At 26.4% G+C, this 19,272-nt stretch overlaps 1 protein-coding gene across 3 annotated transcripts in view; it reads left to right on the top strand.

The window, feature by feature from the left end:
• Positions 1-284: 284 nt before the first annotated feature.
• LOC122499581 (ras-related and estrogen-regulated growth inhibitor-like) overlaps positions 285-19,272 on the top strand; it is a 176,396-nt gene continuing 157,408 nt past the window's right edge. For 2 of the 3 annotated variants that reach the window (XR_006301347.1, XM_043608025.1), the window contains exons 1-2: positions 285-637; positions 7,108-8,335. Coding sequence is in view for 2 of the 3 variants with exons in the window: in XM_043608025.1 (XP_043463960.1) it covers positions 8,245-8,335 (91 nt within the window). In the remaining variant the exon portion in view is untranslated. Of the gene's footprint in view, positions 762-7,107; positions 8,336-19,272 lie in introns of all 3 variants that reach the window. The other variant, XM_043608026.1, reaches the window with a different exon arrangement.

Below are 19,272 nucleotides of genomic sequence, written 5' to 3'. Positions count from 1 at the left end.
AGGGTCTGATGGTAAGCTTATAAGTAAAAGTCAAGGTAAGCTTACATATGTAACGGTACGTTTTGGAAGCCAATGTTATGCCAGTAATTTGTGTAATTTTTCGGCAAACATTGCTCAATCAATGTTGAGTCGCTTTAACAGTCTTGGCATTTCTCACTTGGGATAATGCATTTTTTTACTGCGCTATCAACTATCCGTAGCACAGAGAATCACTGGCGTCGTAAGATTAACAGCAGTGGTGGGGATCTGGCAGTCGCAACTACTCTGCGATTTTGCTTCCATGTGGAATCGCTGTTAGACGGTGCACAGTCTCAAATACGAGCATTCGCCGGCGAGCGCTCAGCGCGAATAGTTCACATCGTATGTACGTGCTTAGCAGTCGACGCTTCTCCTTACACTTTAACCGGCATCGTCGGACACATTAATCAAGGATATTTCGTGAAAAGAACTCAATTCTTTTATCAAAGTGAAAATTCTTCATTACCTCTGGATATTTATCAACATTATATTTGCAAAGGAAATTTCATCCTCAAGTGAAATTCATGAGAATTTAGTGTGTGCACATAAGATTTATAATTCGCGATCGGTGATCTTAACGAGCTTCTCATTTCAGAAGGACAGTCTTAATACTATCGAGGTAAGGTTCAGTTTGAACTCTGCCATGACCCCTTTTTTTAGGAGATTTTTTCCTGTAGAAGAATGAAATGATGCCTCTTTCGGATTATCAGCACATAAATGAATCTTCATAATTTATGCGAAAGGTTGGGTATTAATTACATTTGCATCTATAGCTATTAATTAATACCCATTTTTTAGATCAAATGGTTTGATATTCGTAATGCAAAATTTGCATAAATACCTGCATAAAACATAGGAATTAATAGATAATTAAAATAAAAAGAAGTATATCATGTATCAACAATAATTTCAGATAAGTTAAATTTTACATGCAACATCTTTACGAGAAATTTATCCTTGGAGAGTTCAATTCTATATGTCGCAAGTGTATAAGGAAATGCTGACAAACTCATTATTCTTGTGTGTACATTTTTGTAATTCTCCTTATAAATAAATTTCAATATTGATATTTTTCGGTAGGGAATGTATATACTGTGGAATTTTTTCTCGCAACGAATGATGAGCGCCGCGTAATTGTTTTTTATGGTTCTCAGTATTTTGAGACGAGTAAAATATTTCTTGAAGACAATAACAGATCAATTTGTTTTAAACGACTTTTGCGCACCATATTACAATATTTAAATAAAGAAAATGCATTCTTAGAAATTTATAATTTTTTATTTAATTGTTGAAAAAAAAAATTGTTTCTCAAATTTTCTTATTTACATCACTGAATTAATGATGAAAGAAATATACTGAAACTTCTTTTTGCCGAAACACATCTGAATTATCAAAAATCCAGGGTGCATCATTAATCTTATCTTTAAAGAATGTTAATAAATACTTCCTTACTTGATAAATGTAATTAATTCAATTGGATAGTACCTTGTAACGAATTCTATTTATGTGCTCTAAAGTTTATCGCAAATTAACATCTGCTGAATTTCCTATATCGTTTCCTATAATCTGATATTATTATCATGCATTTGAAAATTTCTCGCAATTTAAATATTAAGAAAGTTTTTTATTTTTAGAATTTTATTTTAAAAGTCGTTAAAGAAATCGTTAAGGTTTTAAAAAAATATTATTTATATGACTAGGTAAAATTCCACAACAAAAATAAACGAACAAGAAATAAATAAAAAATAATAATATATAATATTATTGATATATAGAATATACAAGCAGAATTCCTTTATCAGTTCAAAATTTATTTTAGAAGAACTGTCAAACTCTAATACGCAACAGAAACATACACTTTTTGAACCTCTGAATTTAAACCTCCAATAATTTTCTCAGTGCATTATTATTATTTCGTTATTATAATTATTTTCAAATAAAAAATTACCAACTAGATAAAGAATTATTATATTAAATAAAAAATATTATTCTAAAGAAATTTCTTGACGTCGGGTAATATTTTTTTCTTTTCTCTACATGAATATCACGTGTCTTTTGGCATACAACGAGTGTCAACAGCAATAGATCATGCGTGAATGAGGAAGTACCACTCAAAAGATCTGCATATATATACGCGTAAATGATAAATGACTAGTCATTGTTATCAGCTTGTGATCAGTTTTTAACGTGGGTTGTGCAAGTGTTACGTGTCTCCTATCACCAAACAATAAACCAAATCGTGGATCATGATTAGGTTCAGAAGCTCAATACTTGAGTTGAACCTGCGTGTCTTAATCTTTTTGCTCAAGTTTTTTTTAATCTTGCTATATATGCTTGACCTGATTAATCTCACGCTTTAATCTCCTTAATCCACGTATAGTTGCTTAATCAGTTCTTTATACGTACTGCCTCAAATCATTCAAAACAATCAATTTTGTTTACCTCTTGTACGAAAACAGCTGTATGATATTTATCTAATAATTCTACTTTTTACCGAAAACTATATTCTTTTAATATTTATTTCATTCAAGGATCTTCAAAAAGTGAATTAATAATCTAAATAATAAAAATAGGAAATTATTAATTCAACTAATTCAATGTACACCTAGAGAAATGATTTATTTGAATTAAATAAAATTTATTTCAAACAAATAAAAAAGGATATTTGTCACAGAACCAACTAAACTTTTATTTAGCTCAAATAATATTTTTTATTTGAATTAATATATTTCGTTTAAATATCCATTTTTATTTAAATGAAAAAAATTTTATATTTTCTTTAAATATATTTTATATTTAGAGCAAATAAAAAACACTTTTCATTTTAATAAATCCTGTAAGCATTCTAAAATATTAAAATTCACTTATAAACTTCAAATAAATTTAACAATCACAATCACTAATGGAACTTTTAATATTCATTAAAATAAATGTTTATTTTTATAAGAATATTTGTTAAATAAAGTCAGGTTTTTTTATTGTTAGTAATTTTACTTTACTTTTTCACTTCATATGTAAAAGTCCACTGTCACATTTTTCTCACAAAATCTCAAATAAGACACTAAAATGTAAATGAAATCACATACAAATCTGTTACTTTGTACTAATTAAAATTTCCACTTAAAAAGAAAAATTCTTTACTTAAATCAATTAAATTTGTTAACTATTCATGATGAATAAACCTCTTATAATTGTACGCGTTAAACTGTTAAAAGCAAAACATCTTATTGTTTTACTATAGCAATGCAATATGCGCAGGCGTCTACTTATAAGTCAAACAAACATTTATTTGAATCAAATATACTATTTCATAAATTGCAAATATATTTCTTTATTTTAGATTAATTAGTGCATTTATTTGAAATAAATATTAGTTTATTTATTTTAAATAAAATATTTATTTGCAACAAATAAATTTTTCTTAAATATACACTTTTAGTTAAAATAAATAACTTTTTTCTCTGGGTGTAGAAAATAATATAATCTTGAACTAAGATTATAGACATAAGGGTTGCTATATAGCTCAAGGAAGTCAGGGAATTCAGGGAAAAGTCAGGGATTTTTATTAAAAGTACTGGAAAAAATTAAATTTTTAGAATTTATAAGAAAATTCTGAATTTTGGAGTGTTTTATGTTTGCCTCATAAATTATGAAATTACCAAGAATTATAATAGAAAACCTTCAATTTTTTCTATTTCTAACAATAATTTCTTTTTCAATAAATTAATTATATATTAAATAACTTAATTATTTAAGAACTACCATAGAATTATTATTTATAAATTATTTAATGAATAATTTTTCTTAAAAATTTCAAAATTAATTGGATTTCAAAAGAGTTGCGTTTACAATCTTCATAAATAGATGAACTTCAAAGGTTTCAGTTTTGAAATTTTAAGAACAACTGATTCCAGAAATTTAATTATTTTCAAAAGTGATAAACTTCGTCGCATAAATTCAATTATGTTCAAAATTTTTTTTAAATTCTCGTCAAAATTTCCATTATCTTTATAAATAAAATAAAATTCTTCTCCAAAATTCAATTATTTTCAAAAAATTTAATAAAATTCTAAGCAAAATTTCAATTATTTTCAGAAACTTTCCTCATTTCGATTATTTTTAATATTTACTGTTTTAATATAATTTTCCAAAAGAATTCCATTATTTAAACAAAATTTTAATAAAAGTTTCACAGGAATTCAATTACTTACCAATTTTTTTATAAATTTCTTCGAACCAATTCAATTATTTTTAATTTTTTAATGAAGTTTCTCGAAAAAATTTAAATAAAATTCTTTTAAAAATTCTATTATTTAAACTAATGTTGACAAAATTCTTTACGAGATTTAGTTAATAAAATTGCATTTCTAATAAAATTTTCCTATGCAATTCAATTATTTTCATTATAATTCTTCTTAAGAATTAAATTATTTAAAAAAAAAATTGGAATAAAGTTCTTCGCAAGAAATCAATTATTTTCATAAATAATAAAGTTTTTCTCGAGAATTGAATTATTTTAAAAAAATTTTATGTTTTCTAAATAAATAAATAAATAAAATGCTTTATATAAAATTTGAAAAATTATAATAAAATTGATCATAGAATACAATTATTTTCATAAAATATAACACTCTTCCTTAAAATACATATTATTGTCAAAAATCTTTGTAAGAATCTTCGAAACAATTTAATTATTTTCGTAAAAAGTAAAATTCTTCGAAGCAAATCAATTATTTAAAAAATTTTAATAAAATTCTTACCAAGCATTCAATTCTTTTCAAAAATAAACATTTTCAAAGGAATTCAATTATTTAAATTTTTGTTTTTTATTCTTCGTCAGATTTCAAATATTTACAATTTTTTTAATGAAATTTCTCGATGGAATTGAATTATTTTCAAAAAGATTTTAAAAATGCAGAGAAATTCAATTACTTTAAAAAATTTGAATAAAATTTTTTTAATACAAGAAATTAATTATTTTCATAAATAATATTTTTCTCCAGAATTCAATTATTTTCAGAAATACATTTTTTCATAGGAATTGAATTCTTAAAAAAAATTTTAATAAAATTTGTTGCAAAAATTCAATTATTTTCTCATAAATAACAATATTCATCACAAAAATTCAAATTATTTTTAAAAGTAATAAAATTCTTCGTAGAAATTCATTATTAGATATTTTCAAAAATTTTAACAAATATCTCGTCAAAAATTCAATTATCTTTATAAATTAGCAAATTTTTTCATCAGAAATTCAATTATATTCAGAAATTTAAATAAAACTTTTTGCAAAATTTCAATTATTTTCAAAAGTTTTTTGCAAATTAATGATTTTCAATATTTATTATTTTCATAAAATCTATCAGAAAATTATTTTCCAAAATTCAATTATTTTAATAAATATCCAAATTTATGACAGAAATTCAATTCTTTTGAAAAGCAACAAAATATTTTGCAAAAATTAAATTATTTTGAAAATTTTTGAAAAATTCTTGTCAAGAATTAAGTTATTTTTATAAAATAGGTAGCGAAATTCTTCTCAAGAAGTCATTTTTTTCAAAAATTTTAATAAAATTCTGTAATTCAATTAATTTTAGTAAAATTTTAATTTAATTTCTTAAAATAAATTTATTACTTTCAAAAGTTGTTAATAAAATAAATTGAATAAATTGAATAACAATTAAATTTTAGGAAACATTCAAGTATTCAATAAATTCTATACTTTTGTATTTAAATAATTAAAATCTCGTAGAATTTTCTAATAAAAATTGATTTACAAAAATAAATTTTAGTTAAAATTTTAGATAATTTAATTTTAAAAGCATTATTTAGCGTGAATTTTTTAGAAATAATTGAATTCTGAAAAGATTTCAAATTAAAATCTTTACAAATTTGAATTTTTCGTACTTTTAACTAACAATTGTGTAGAATTAATTTTTTTGAAAAAGTTTAATTGAATTTTTTTTCACTTATTTGAAGTTTTTATTTTCTAATATCCATTTAAATGAAGAATTTCCGATTAATCGAAATTTCATAAAATTAAATAGTAAAAAGATGGATTTAAAAATTCTCAAAGAACTTTTTTGAAAAATTATTAAAAATAATTGATTTTAAAAAGAAATTTAGATAAAAATTCTAGAAAATAGTAATAATTGAATTTAAATGATGAAAATAATTTCTAAGAAGTTAGAGTAACAATATTTTTATTATAAAATAATAATTTTATCACTTGGTTATTTTTAATTATTAAAAAAACATGAAGAAATCGATCACTCAGAGTCGAAGACTCGGAGAGATCGATATCAATAATGTTTTTATAATAAATCTTCAAGTTGAATTTCAAAAGGTTTGAATTTGAATTTTTTGAAAATCTTAATTTCTAAGAAAAAATAATAATAATTAAATATTTATTTAAAAATGAAGTTATTGATGTTTTCGAATAAGTTTACAATTAACTCCTTTAGTCACGAAATTAGGATAATAGACAAAACATTATGAACGCTATTGTAAATAGGGTTTCTGGGGTCACTGAATACGAATCCGGGGTCAGATTTGCAAAATTTTTTAAATTCAAAATGGCAGATCCAATATGGCGGACGAATTTTTAAAAATCTAACGGATTCACTTGAAATTTGTTACTCGGGGGGTTATTGGGGTCGCTTATAATGAATCTGGTATTAATTTTTAAAAATTTAAACTGGGGGGATCCAGTATGGCCATATTGGATCCGCCATTTTGAATTCTGAAAATCCGACTTCAGATTCGTAATCAGTGACCTTGATAACCCCCGAGTAACAAGTTTCAAGTGCATCCGTTAAATTTTTTAAAATTCGTCCGCCATTTTGGATCCGCCATTTTTAATTTTTGAAAACTAACAGCGAATTCGTTATCAGCGACCCCAATAACAATATTATTTTATTTATTGTTTAAATAAATAAAATAAATCCTTTGTTTTTCCGAGTTGTTCGTTTTGAATTTTTTTAAAGGAAAAGGAAAAAGCAAAACTTTTTTTTAACATAATAAGAATTTTGCTTATTTTTTTACTCTTACTATATTAGTTTATAAAAAGGTCTTTTTTATAAATTGCAGAAATGGCAAGCCCCACGTGACGAGACGCATCTGTCGCGACCAGTACTACCTCCACCACCATCGACACTGTCATCATCGTGGAGTTACTTACTCCCAGATAAGTCCCGAGGACGCAGAGAAAGTGAAGTGATCGGCCAAAGAGAGAACTGGAAGCGTAGTCAAGAGCTAAGTGGCGCCTCGGCACTTTGAGTGGTTGCTCTTGTGCCTTCATTACGCGAATTCCTGCGGCTATCTTCGTGACCCTCAACGGAGAATTATTTTTAAAAAATAATAAAAAAACCATCAATTTTTCCAATCAGAAAATCAAATCTAAAGTGAAAAACAAGAAATAATTTTAAAATACACCAAAGTAACTGTAATTTTAGTGGAAAATTATTTAAAAAACCATTTCTTCAAAAGAATTACAAACTTTTTAATTTTTTTTTTTGTTTGTGCAAAATTTCAGAATCTCATTTGATGGCAAACCGCAAAGTGTTTGATAAATGAGAAAGATAGAAGTACTTTGAGTGGATAAATGAGGAAAGTTGTGGCTGGTAATTTAGCTGGCAGTGAATTCCCTTCCTGTAAAGAATAATTACAAAGCGGTTTTTGTGATTATACTTTGATATCGTGTGTGTCGAGTGTTACTTTGGAAATCCGCGAAAAAAGCATGTGCCACTTGTTTACAATTTCGAAGAAAATATTTTGTGCACCCAAGTAATCTTATGAGTGAATAAATTTTAGCGGTGGACCGCGAGAGAGAGAAAAAAGGGACAAGTTTCTGGGATGTTGCGGGCAAAACGCGGTTGGAACGACGACTAAAAGGTAAAAGGGAATCCGATCCGAGTTAGATGCAAATCAGTGACAGTTGGCGCGTATTGTCGTGTTTGTAAACACTTTTATCAAAGCACAAATCTCCAAGTGAACAAGACTCACCTTTACCCCTACATCATTTGAAGTGGGTCAGTGCTCTTCTCTTAAAAGAGACCGCATTGTGATTTTCAACAGTGGGAATTTGCGCAGAGCGCGGTCAATGATAACAGTCATTTTTGAACTCGTTTTTGTAAAAAGAAAGAGAGAAAAACGAAGTAAGTGACCAAAAGTGCACTCTCAGATTAACATCAGAATTTAAAAGTATAATGTGTCTATGTGCTTCCAATGACACCTAACATTTCGCCCTGCCAGCTGATGACGAACGTCAATAGGATAAAGGTGGTCGTCCTCGGCGGCCCCAGAGTCGGAAAATCTGGTAGGCTCCCCTTTTTTCTAAATAACTAAATAAAAACAACTACACAATTAAAATTTAAGTAAATAATAAAATATTTTACCTCAACTAAAATATTTAACAAACAGTGATTTTAATTTGCAATAAGTACAAATATGAAATGCTTAGGATCGGTTAGAAGTTTGCACAAACAGTAGTCCTATTAAATACAATTATTAAAAATACCATAATTTATTTAAACAAATGTAAAAACTAGAAGGGGTCAAAATTTAAACTTTTGTCTTACATGGATAACATTTAAAAAATTTATAGTTTCTTTGAAACAAAAGAAAAAGATGTTTTCTGTTTTTGATTTTTTGGTGTGTGTTTTTATGCACAGAAAGTGAATAAAAAGAATAATAATTTTTTGACCTTAAAAAATTCAATAAAATAATAAAATTCCATTATTTATCAAATGGACATTTTTTTCAAATTTTTTTTTAAAAAGGTGAGGTTTTTTCAAAAAAAATTTCTTTTTAATTATTGTTTATACCAGAAGAAAGTGCATAAAAACAGTTAAAAAATCAAAAATACAAAACATCTTTTCCTTTCGTTTTAAAAAAACTACCAAACTTTCGAAAAAATGAAATTCGATAAATAATTGGATTCGGTAAAACGGCGTTAGGAAAAAAATTTTTCGGTACAAAGGACGTTCGGTAAACTGGATTTGGTAAAATGTACGGTAATCGAGGAAAATGGCCATTACGGTGGTCCAAAAAAAGTAAAATCGAAATTTTAATGCTCTCACCCCCTAGGATTGTTCTATATAAAAAAAAATACCCCTATTTTTTTTGAAAATCAAAAAATATTTGGAGGTCGCTCAAAACGCTCAAATAGTTTCCTATGTAAAATGCATGGGAAAAAACACTTTTTCGTAGAATTGGTATAGAATCCTTGAAAAATAATATTTTTCATATTCAGCAAACTCGGTTTCTCTTCAGAAGACTTCAAAGAATAGTGCTAAGTTGTTTATTTAATTATTTTTTAATATTAACTATTTTTTATAGTGCCCCAAAAAAACCCCATAAATTTCAATATTACGAAAAAATCGTTAAAACAAATTTTTTACTATTTTTATCACATTTTTTTCCTAGATTTTGAATAAATAACACAAATATTGATATTTAAACATTCCATGTAATTGCTAATTTGGCTAAACAAATCATTATTTTTTTACAACTTTTTATCTAATTGAGCTACAGAGTTGCGATTTTTTCTGAATTTTGCAACTTTTCAAGCCGAATGTAACCAGTTACTAACAACAAACTATGAATAATAATTTTACCAATTGTAAATGTAAATGTAAATAGTTACTAACATATAAAAATTACAATTTTACACTGAAAAAAATACATGAGACATTTTCAACTACATCCCCTTAGTAGAGTAAAAAGTAATAAAACGAACTACTTTTTTAGTTAGTCTGGCTACTTTTGATACTTATTTTAACTGTTTTATGTAGTTAAAAATTATTAATTAAATTAATGTAATTTTACAGTTAACTTTGTAACTGCAGGTATGTTATAGAAATGACTACAGAAAGTAGTAGATTCTACTACTTAAAGTAGTTCGATAGACTAATTTTGTAGTAGTTTTTACTTCTTCTAGGAGTTGAATTATTTTCCATGTAATTTATGTTATAGATTTTTATAGAAGATTATCAACTGTGAAAAGTTGTAAATGCAACTACTTTAAGTAGTAAAATTAACTACAGTTATCAGTTGAACTGTGTCAGGAATGCCTTTAAGTATTAAGCAACTCATCGTAGCGGGCGAGCGTGGTTAGGTGGTTAGGTTATCGGTTTACGAATGTTAGGGTCGAGCGTTCAACTCCCGACGTTTAGAGATTTTTCTCCGTTAGGTATATAGACATTAAATAAATAAGGTATAGGTAAACAAAAGTGGGTAGGGGGAAATATAAAAAAATACAACTCGATAATATTTATAATAAATTATAAATAATTTTATTTTACCATTTTCAGTAGTTACTTTATTACTGAGTTATCTTAGTAACTTTAACTACATATCAGCAGTTAATTCTACTGCAAAACTGTCATTGGTTCCTATTTAACTAAGAAAAGTAGTTAATGCAACTGTATTATCACTTCATTCAACTACATATCTGATAATTAATGTAAGTTCAAAATTATCTTTGGGGACTTATTGAACTAAGGAACGTAGTTAAAAAGTAGTCAAATCTACTAAGAATTTTTTTCAGTGTACCAATTGTTTAAACAAATTGTTATTGTTAAAATTGTTTAAACAATTGGAAAATTGTAATTCTTAAATTGTTGTTAGTAACTAGTTACATTTTGCTTGGAAAGTTGCAAAATTCAGAAAAAATTGCAACTCTCCAGCTCAATTTGATAAAAAGTTGTAAATAAACTATAGTAATTTGTTTAAACAATTGATAAAATTATTATTCTTAGTTTGTTGTTAGTAACTGGTTACATTCGGCTTAAAAAGTTACAAAATTCAGAAAAAATAGCGACTCTCTAGCTCAATTAGATAAAAAGTTATGAATAAACAATCCCGTGTAGAAATCACCATGCTATGCCTAAAATGATTATTGGCCCTAGCTTGGACCTAACTTGGCAACCCCTTTTTATATATCCTGGGCTGGTCCTAACTTGGTACTAGCTAGGAGATCCAGTTATGACTTAGAAAAATTTTTAGGAAAATAAAGTGTCAAAATTGATACATGAAAAACATGTAAAAATTGATAAATATTCTCAATTAATATTTATAAAATTAATTGATAATCATATTTATTTAAACAATTTATTGTTTGACATAAATCAGAAAATTATACAAATACTATAAAATAAAGTTAATTTATTAATTTATTAATTCAGCAATTGTTTAAACAAATAATTGTTATTTACTAACTTTTTACACAATCAACCTAGAAACTAGCAGTTTTTTCTAATTTTGCAATAAGTAAATACTCAGATTAGTTAATTGCAAAATTTTAAAAGACTACAAGTGTCTAGACGCTTTATTGTCTTAAGAATTAATAAATAACAACAATTTTTTGTTTAAACAAATGCTGAATTGTTTAAATTATAAATTATCTTCATATTTCACTACTCAAGTGTAATAATCGCGAAGTTAGATAAAAAACTGCAAATTTTTAAGTAATTTGTTACAAAAGTTAATAAAACAGCAAAATTTATTTATTTATTTAAACAGATACAGACTGCAATATAATTATCATTTCGTTTAAGTTGGTGCTAAACACTAAGAGATATTGCAATTCGAATGTGGGCTGACCCACCCAGGTCCAACCCAGGACCTACCTGGGCTTCCTAGTTTCATTAGCAAAAGTTTCTAAGTCCAAGTCTAAAAAATTTTTTGCAACAAAAAATTAATGCTTAAAATGATTTAGAATAATGAAAAACGTGTTTTTAACATAAATTTTTTTGACATTTTTTTAAAAAGTGGATCACCCGCTTAATTAATTAGGAAAAATTTCCAAGTCCAAAAGACGAATATTTTTTTTAGACCAAGAAATTAATGTTCAAAATGATTGAGAACAATGAAAAACCTGTTTTTAACGAAAATGTATAGATATTTTTTTTCTTGATATAATATAAAAATATTAATTTTTGAATTTTTATATTTGGATATTATTTTATTATTATTGTTGTTGTTAAACTATTTTTTTTATTTATTATCGTGTATTCGTGTCAATAATTACTATATTGAATCATCAAAAGCAAGTCCACAAGTCACTGACAATAAAAATTTTGATCTCAACTAGTTTCATTAGCATAGTGGTTAGGGCGTTAGTCTCGTAGTCCGTAGGTCGTAGGTTCGATTCCCGCGTGCGTTAGATTTTATTTACTTCTTAGGTTTGCGTTTATTCCGATTTTTCTGCATTGTATTCGTATAAGTATGCAATAATGTAATGATTATATATACTGTAAAATAATTTAATTAACAAATTTCTAATTTTTTTATAATTTTGTATGTATATATTAGAGGAATATATATTAATCTCTACATATACTAACATTATTTATGAATTCGCTTTTGGTCATCATTTAATTGAAAAAAATAATAATTAATTAAAACTAATACTTATTATTAATAATTTAGGTTATTTCTTTAGCAAATATTATAAACTAATCAAAATTAAAATAAAGTATATAAATAAACTGGTCATAACTAGGCTCCCAAGTTAGGACCAGGCTAGAATCGCATCACCAGCCATTGTTGGTCCAACCTACACTGCCAACCTAGGACCAAGCTATTAACAGGGCAAAATAGGTAGGACCTGGCTAGGACCAATTTTCATTTTCCACACATAGTAATTTGTTAAAACAATTGATAAAATTATTATTCTTAGTTTGTTGTTAGTACCTAGTTACATTCGGCTTGGATAGTTGCAAATTTCAGAAAAAATGGCAACTTTGTAGCTCAATTATATAAAAAGTTGTAAATAAACAATAATAATTTGTTTAAACAATTGATAAAATTATTATTCTTAGTTCGTTGTTAGTATCTGGTTACATTCGGCTTGAAAAGTTGCAAAATTTAGAAAAAATTGTAACTCTCTAGCTCAATTTTGATAAAAAGTTGAAATTAAGCAATAGTAATTTATTTAAATAAATTAGCAATTGCATGGAATGTTTAAAAATTAGTATTTGTGTTATTCATTCAAAATCTAGGAAAAAACTTTGATTAAAATAGTAAAAAATATGTTTTAACGATTTTTTACTTTTTTTTAATTCACTTTCTATTTATTTTATGAATGCTTTGCTTCCTCATAGCTAGTTAATAATGAGAATTGAAACATAAGAATTACTTTTGATAAATAGGTTAAAAAATGATCAAACCTTATCTTTGATAAGTTGGTTATAATTGTTTAATTATTACACAAAAGTAACTTTTTATTTTAAATAAATAAAAAGTTAAAAAATGATTTTATCTAGGTACAATTTTTGGTTTTTAACCCCTTCCCTGTTTGACAAAATATTCATATAAGTGGATCCATTATGGAGGAGAAAATTTTTTAATTTTTAACAGATATTTATAAAAATTAGTATGCAAGGGTTTTTGAGGTCGCTGAATTCAAATAAGACGTCAAAAAAAATTCAAAATGGCGGATCCAATATGTCGGACAAAATTTTTTAATTTTAAACAGATATTTATAACAATTAGTATGCAAGGGTTTCTGAGGTCGCTGAATTCAAATACGTCATAAAAAAATTCAAAATGGCGGATCCAATATGGCTGAAAATACTCTCATTTTATGTCCCCTGAGGAGACCAAAAAGACATATTTTGTTTAGAAGTTTTTTTGAAAGTTTGTTTAAAGTCAAGAGAAATAAGACAACAAATATACGAAAAAACTGATTTTAATGTTATCATACCTATTACAAATTAAAATAACGAAGACGATAATTTGTGGAAATTAAGAACTGAACCATTCCTACACGGAAAAAAAAGGTCTGGAAGAGATATCCATAAAAATATTGTTGAGCAGAATATTGTTGTGTTATCCAATTCAATGGAAGAGACAACTTTCAGGATGGAAGCACATTCCATATTCAATGGATGAGGGAGCCATATTATATTGTTGAATCAAATATGGATGTGACATCCATAGGCATGGTTGGGCTTACAATTCATGCTATGGATTTTCACATATGGCTGCCTCATCCATATAAACTTTGGTTGGGAGATCCATAGTTAGTTCAAAATTTCGATACATGTTGCGCGCAATTCATTATCATGGCATCCATTTAAAAATGGTCGTCTCAATTTGTCCGTCGCGTCGGTTTCCTGTCACGTCTATATAATCGCGTTGTGAGTTTATTGTGTATAAATAGTGTTATAATTGTTTATTATTTATTATCGTTATTGTCTATTAGTGTTTATGTAAATTCATTTTCATGAAATATGTGTAGAGTATATAAGGAATATTATATGCTCCAATATTGTAGTTGCGTGTATAGTGTAGTGGATAGCGTTAGTGTTTAGTATGCGTTAGGTCTAGGGTTCGTGTCTCCCCCCATCGGTTAATAATTTATTTCGTTAATATGCGGTTATTCAATAAGTGTTGTGTATTAATTAACAAAAATTTGTATAAAATATCTCAAGTGACATTGAATCTAATTAATTGAGTGATTCCAATTTTTTGTTTCCCATTTCCATTACTATGGATCACCCAACCATAGGTCTTTTGCTGCTCCAACAATATACAGCCAGCCATAGAATATGGATGCAGCAACCTTAACTATGGATATCCCGTATTTTTCAATATAATATGGCTGTGATATCCATGTATCTGGATGTGTCAACTATTCCTTTTTCTCCGTGTAGGTTTTTCAAAATAATTGCCACGAAATATTGTATTGTTTTAACATCAAAAGTTAATGAACATAACTCAAACTAATTACTCGGAGATTTTTGGAGTCGCTGATTACGAATCCGATATCAGATTTAAAAATTTAAAATGTCAGTTCCAATGGCGGACATGTTTTTTTTTTAATTTAAAGGATTGGCTTGAAATTCATTATACGGGAGTTTTTGGGGCCGCTGATTACGAATCCAATATCAGATTTAAAAAATTCAAAATGGCGGATCCAATATGGCGGACATGTTTTTTTTAATTTAAAGGATTCACTTTAGAAAAGTTGACAGTTTCTTTGACAACTGTCAATTATCAAAATTCAAATTTGACATCATATTCGTAATCAGTGACCTCGAAATTGGCTTCATAGTTTCTTTAAACAAAATTTACAAAAAACACATATTTTTTCGGCCTCTAGAGTGTCATATCTCCTTAAGAGGAAAACAGTTTTTTGGATAATATAATTAATATTTCTTACTGATTGAAATTTAAAATTTTTTAAATTAAATAAAACAATATTTTTTTAATAAACAATTTTCTGTGTATATCGTGTAATTTTAGTAGACAATCAATCATTAAATTTACACTGGAAAAATACGCGCTTCTGGTTTATATGCATTACATTTTATTATTACTGCTTTGTAAACAATGATAGTATATCATTCTACGATGATTGTGAAATAATAAAAAAAATTTATTTCATTTTAAATATAAAGTCACAAAACTTGATTGCAATTTTTATATTTTCATGTAGATTTACTAAATTAACTTTATTCATAAACAAGAACGTTGAACAATCATATCGCTTATATTTTTTTGCATTTTAAACTTTAATGGAGATTAGATTTATACAAAACAAATGTTTAAAAACAATTACGTAGAATTGCTTTCTTGAAATTATACCTTTCAACAATGGTTTTGATAAGCGAATTTTGTTTTATAAATTAAAAACAAAAGGACAGTATAACATATATAAAAAAATATTAAAAGTAATAGGGTCATTCTCTAGAAAAGGACAAATGACACGTTCAAGACATTATTTCTAAAAAATATATATAAAATTAATAAAAATTTTACCTCGACATATTACAGAATATACTGTTATTCAATCAGATTATATGAAACAACCAAATTTTTTTTAATTTCTTAGTAAGTAAATAAATGAATTTGAAACTCGTTATTCGAGGGGTTTTGCGACGCTGAATACGAATTTATTATTCAATTATTGTCAAAAATTTTCCTCATTTTAATTATTTTTTATATCTACTATTTTAATAAAATTTTCCAAAAGAATTCTATTATTTAAACAAAATTTTAATAAAAATGTAACAGGAATTCAATTACTTACCAATTTTTTTTATAAATTTCCTCGCATCAATTCAATTATTAAACATTTTTTAATGAAGTTTCTCCAAAGAATTCAATTGTATTTAGATAATTGAAAAAAATAGTTCTGAGAAATTCAATTATTTCGAAAAATTTAAATAAAATTATTTTAAAAAATTTTGACAAAATTCTTTACAAGATTTAGTTAATAAAATTCCAATTTCAATAAAATTTTCCTATACAATTCAATTACTTTCATTATAATTCTTCTTAAGAATTCAATTATTTTCACAAATAATACATATTTTTTATGGGAATTCAATAATTTGAAAAAATTTAAATAATATTCTTTGCTAGAATATTTTAGATTATTTTATAATAAAATTGGTCATAGAATACAATTATTTTCGTAAAATACAACATTCTTTCTAGGAATACAATTATTGTCAAAAAAGTTTGTAAAAATCTTTGAAACAATTCAATTATTTTCGTAAAAAATAAAATACTTCTAGATAATTCAATTATTTAAGAAATTTTAATCAAATTCTTCCCAAGAATTCAATTTTTTTTAAAAATAAACATTTTTACAGGAAATTTAGGGTCATTTGGGGTAAATGTAAACGGAATATCTATTCTTCACCAAAAACATTAGTTTTTTTTTGTTAAAAGGTAAAACGGACGAATTTCTTTTGCATGAACTTGTTACTAGAGTTCCCTACACGGAGAAAAATGAAAATTCAGATTTCGGACTGAATATAAAATCATTTGAGTAATTTCTATTATCGTAGGGAGGAATATTAAATTTTAGATTTCAATCCCAAAAAGTTTAGGAATGATTTTCAATGAAGATCAATGCTAAATATCTTAATAAACGCCAATAGTCTTCTTTCAACAAGTGCAATCAGATTCCGTAATTAATTGAAAGGTGAAAAGAATTAGGTACAATTATTATTATTCGCATTTATTTTAATTCAGCTACTCAATTGTTACAAACTTTGTATCAACGTTCACTTAAACGGGGACTGTTCTGTGCGAGAGTCCTTAGATTCATTCCCAAACAGTTATTAGGAATGCGAAACTCTGTGGCGCGCCTGCGCCCGCGTTTGTTCAGTTTCTTCGTTTTTGATATATACACGGAAGTCTCGGTGTAGTTCGTAGTGTATTAATTGTTTCAATTAATAAAAATTCTAGTTTTAAATATAATATAGTGAGTGCAGTTTTGTAATAAAGTTCTAGTGTTACAAATGAATGTGGAAGAATATCTATGTGCCCAGTAAAAAAAAACTAATTCAAATGAATTGAAATGAATTAACATTTTTGGTAGGCTCCAATTCGTATTTGTCACAAAGCGGGATTCACTCAAGCTCTTTGTATATTCAATTGAATTTAATTCAATATGTACCAATCTGTCCAAACGAATTCGCATTCGAAAGAAATGGCCAAGGAATGCATTGAATTCGTGCTAACGAATTGAAAAAAAATTAAAGGCTCAAAATTTGTCCAGTGAATTGGTACGGATAGAAGGTTCGGAAGTTCAATACAGTTTCACGAATTCAGGAAAATTGCATCATGGCTCCAATTCGTATTTGTCACAAAGCGGGATTCACGAAAGCTCTTTGTGAATTCTTTTTAATTCATTTCAATTAGTTTTCGTTTACTGGGTGAAATGTTTGATCTCATTTTGAGGTTAGATGTGTGTTTATTTTGTTTTTAGCCGGTTATGCAATGCCTAATTGTTATTATATTTTATTGTAATGTTGAATTTAGGCAACTAAATGTAAAGTCTAAAATGAAATAATATGTAAAAAATAGAGAATACCTACTTTGAATTTTAAAAATCTTTGCACTGGGATTTTTATTTAATCTGTAGATATTTAAATATAATCTCTTTCTTTAAACGTTTTAAAACAAATCATTTTAGTAAAAATGGCAAAGGACTTGTATTTAATTTTTAAAGAGATTTGACGTTTAAATATCTAAAGAATAATAGAAATCCCAGTGAGAAGTTTTATAAAATTCAAAGTATTCTAATATTTTCAGTTGTTTCATTTTTAGATTTTATATTTAGTTTCAAATTGAATATTCCAACAAAAGTAAATATTTTGACAAATAAAAGTAATAATGTAGGTCACTAGAAGATCTGCTCACATTATATTCAGTATGGGACTCGGCACTAGACTTGCCTTGGACTCCGCCCAGAAGCGCCTATCAATGTGTTTAGTCTGCTTTGTTCCGCGTATAAGTGTGCATAAGAACGAAAACATTTTAAGCCTACTGACGTGCTTTAAACCTTTTACGATTCATTTCCCTGTTTTCTATCCTGGAGCCGCAAAGGTAGACAAGTTTGGGAATGAAATCTAAGTTACTAGTGCTAAACTCCACAATTTTCAATCGGATTTTTCTGCGTGTAGAAAAATTTTATGAGGTACAAAAAAATATTGATGCACCTGAATCGCCTAAAACTGACTGTTTACATTTACCCCGAGATTTTGAAATTTTCCTAAAATTCGGGGTAAATGTAAACACCACTGTAGTTAAGCGAGGTTTAAGAAACAAGTTATTTCAAGTACCTATACTACTGTCTTAAGGGATGGAAAAACTGAAAAAAAATTCTTCGTAGATGTGTAGTAAATTAACCAGTTGACTGATAATGTATCATATAAAATAAACAATCAACCATTACAGAATTATAGTAATGTAAAAACTTGAATAACTTGAACAAATTTTAATAGATTTTCATTCAACTTGGTAAAAAGAAGTTTTTAAGGTTGCTGAATAAGAATCTAAAATCGAATTCTTAAATTTCAAAATGGTGGATCCAATATGGCGGATGAACCTAAAAATAATATTTTTAAAAATTGATCAAATTTGCTTGAATCTGGCTACTAGGTGGTTTTTGAGGTCGCTGAATACGAATTTGACGTCAAATTTTAAATTTTCAAAATAGCTGATCCAATATGGCGGATGAACCTAAAAATATTTTCAAAAATTGACCAAATTTAAAATTTTTATTTATTTTTTGATAACATTTTTTTTTTAAAGAAGACCTAATTTACTTTTCTATGTAATTTTACATTGCCAAAGTAATGAAATTGTGAAATAAAAGCAAATTTATTCAATTATTTTCTTTTAAAATGTAGTTCAAGTTCTGTTTACATTTACCCCGAGTTTTCGAATTCTCGGGGTAAATGTAAACACTTAATTATTTATTAACTAAATCGACGAAAATCAAAAATC

Source organism: Leptopilina heterotoma, unplaced genomic scaffold (genome assembly GCF_015476425.1).
Source record: "Leptopilina heterotoma isolate Lh14 unplaced genomic scaffold, ASM1547642v1 Lhet_17, whole genome shotgun sequence".
In the NCBI taxonomy this organism is placed as follows: Eukaryota; Metazoa; Arthropoda; class Insecta; order Hymenoptera; family Figitidae; genus Leptopilina; species Leptopilina heterotoma.
The sequence above is the reverse complement of the archived record's forward strand: the minus strand, read 5'-3'. Positions and strand labels throughout refer to the sequence as shown.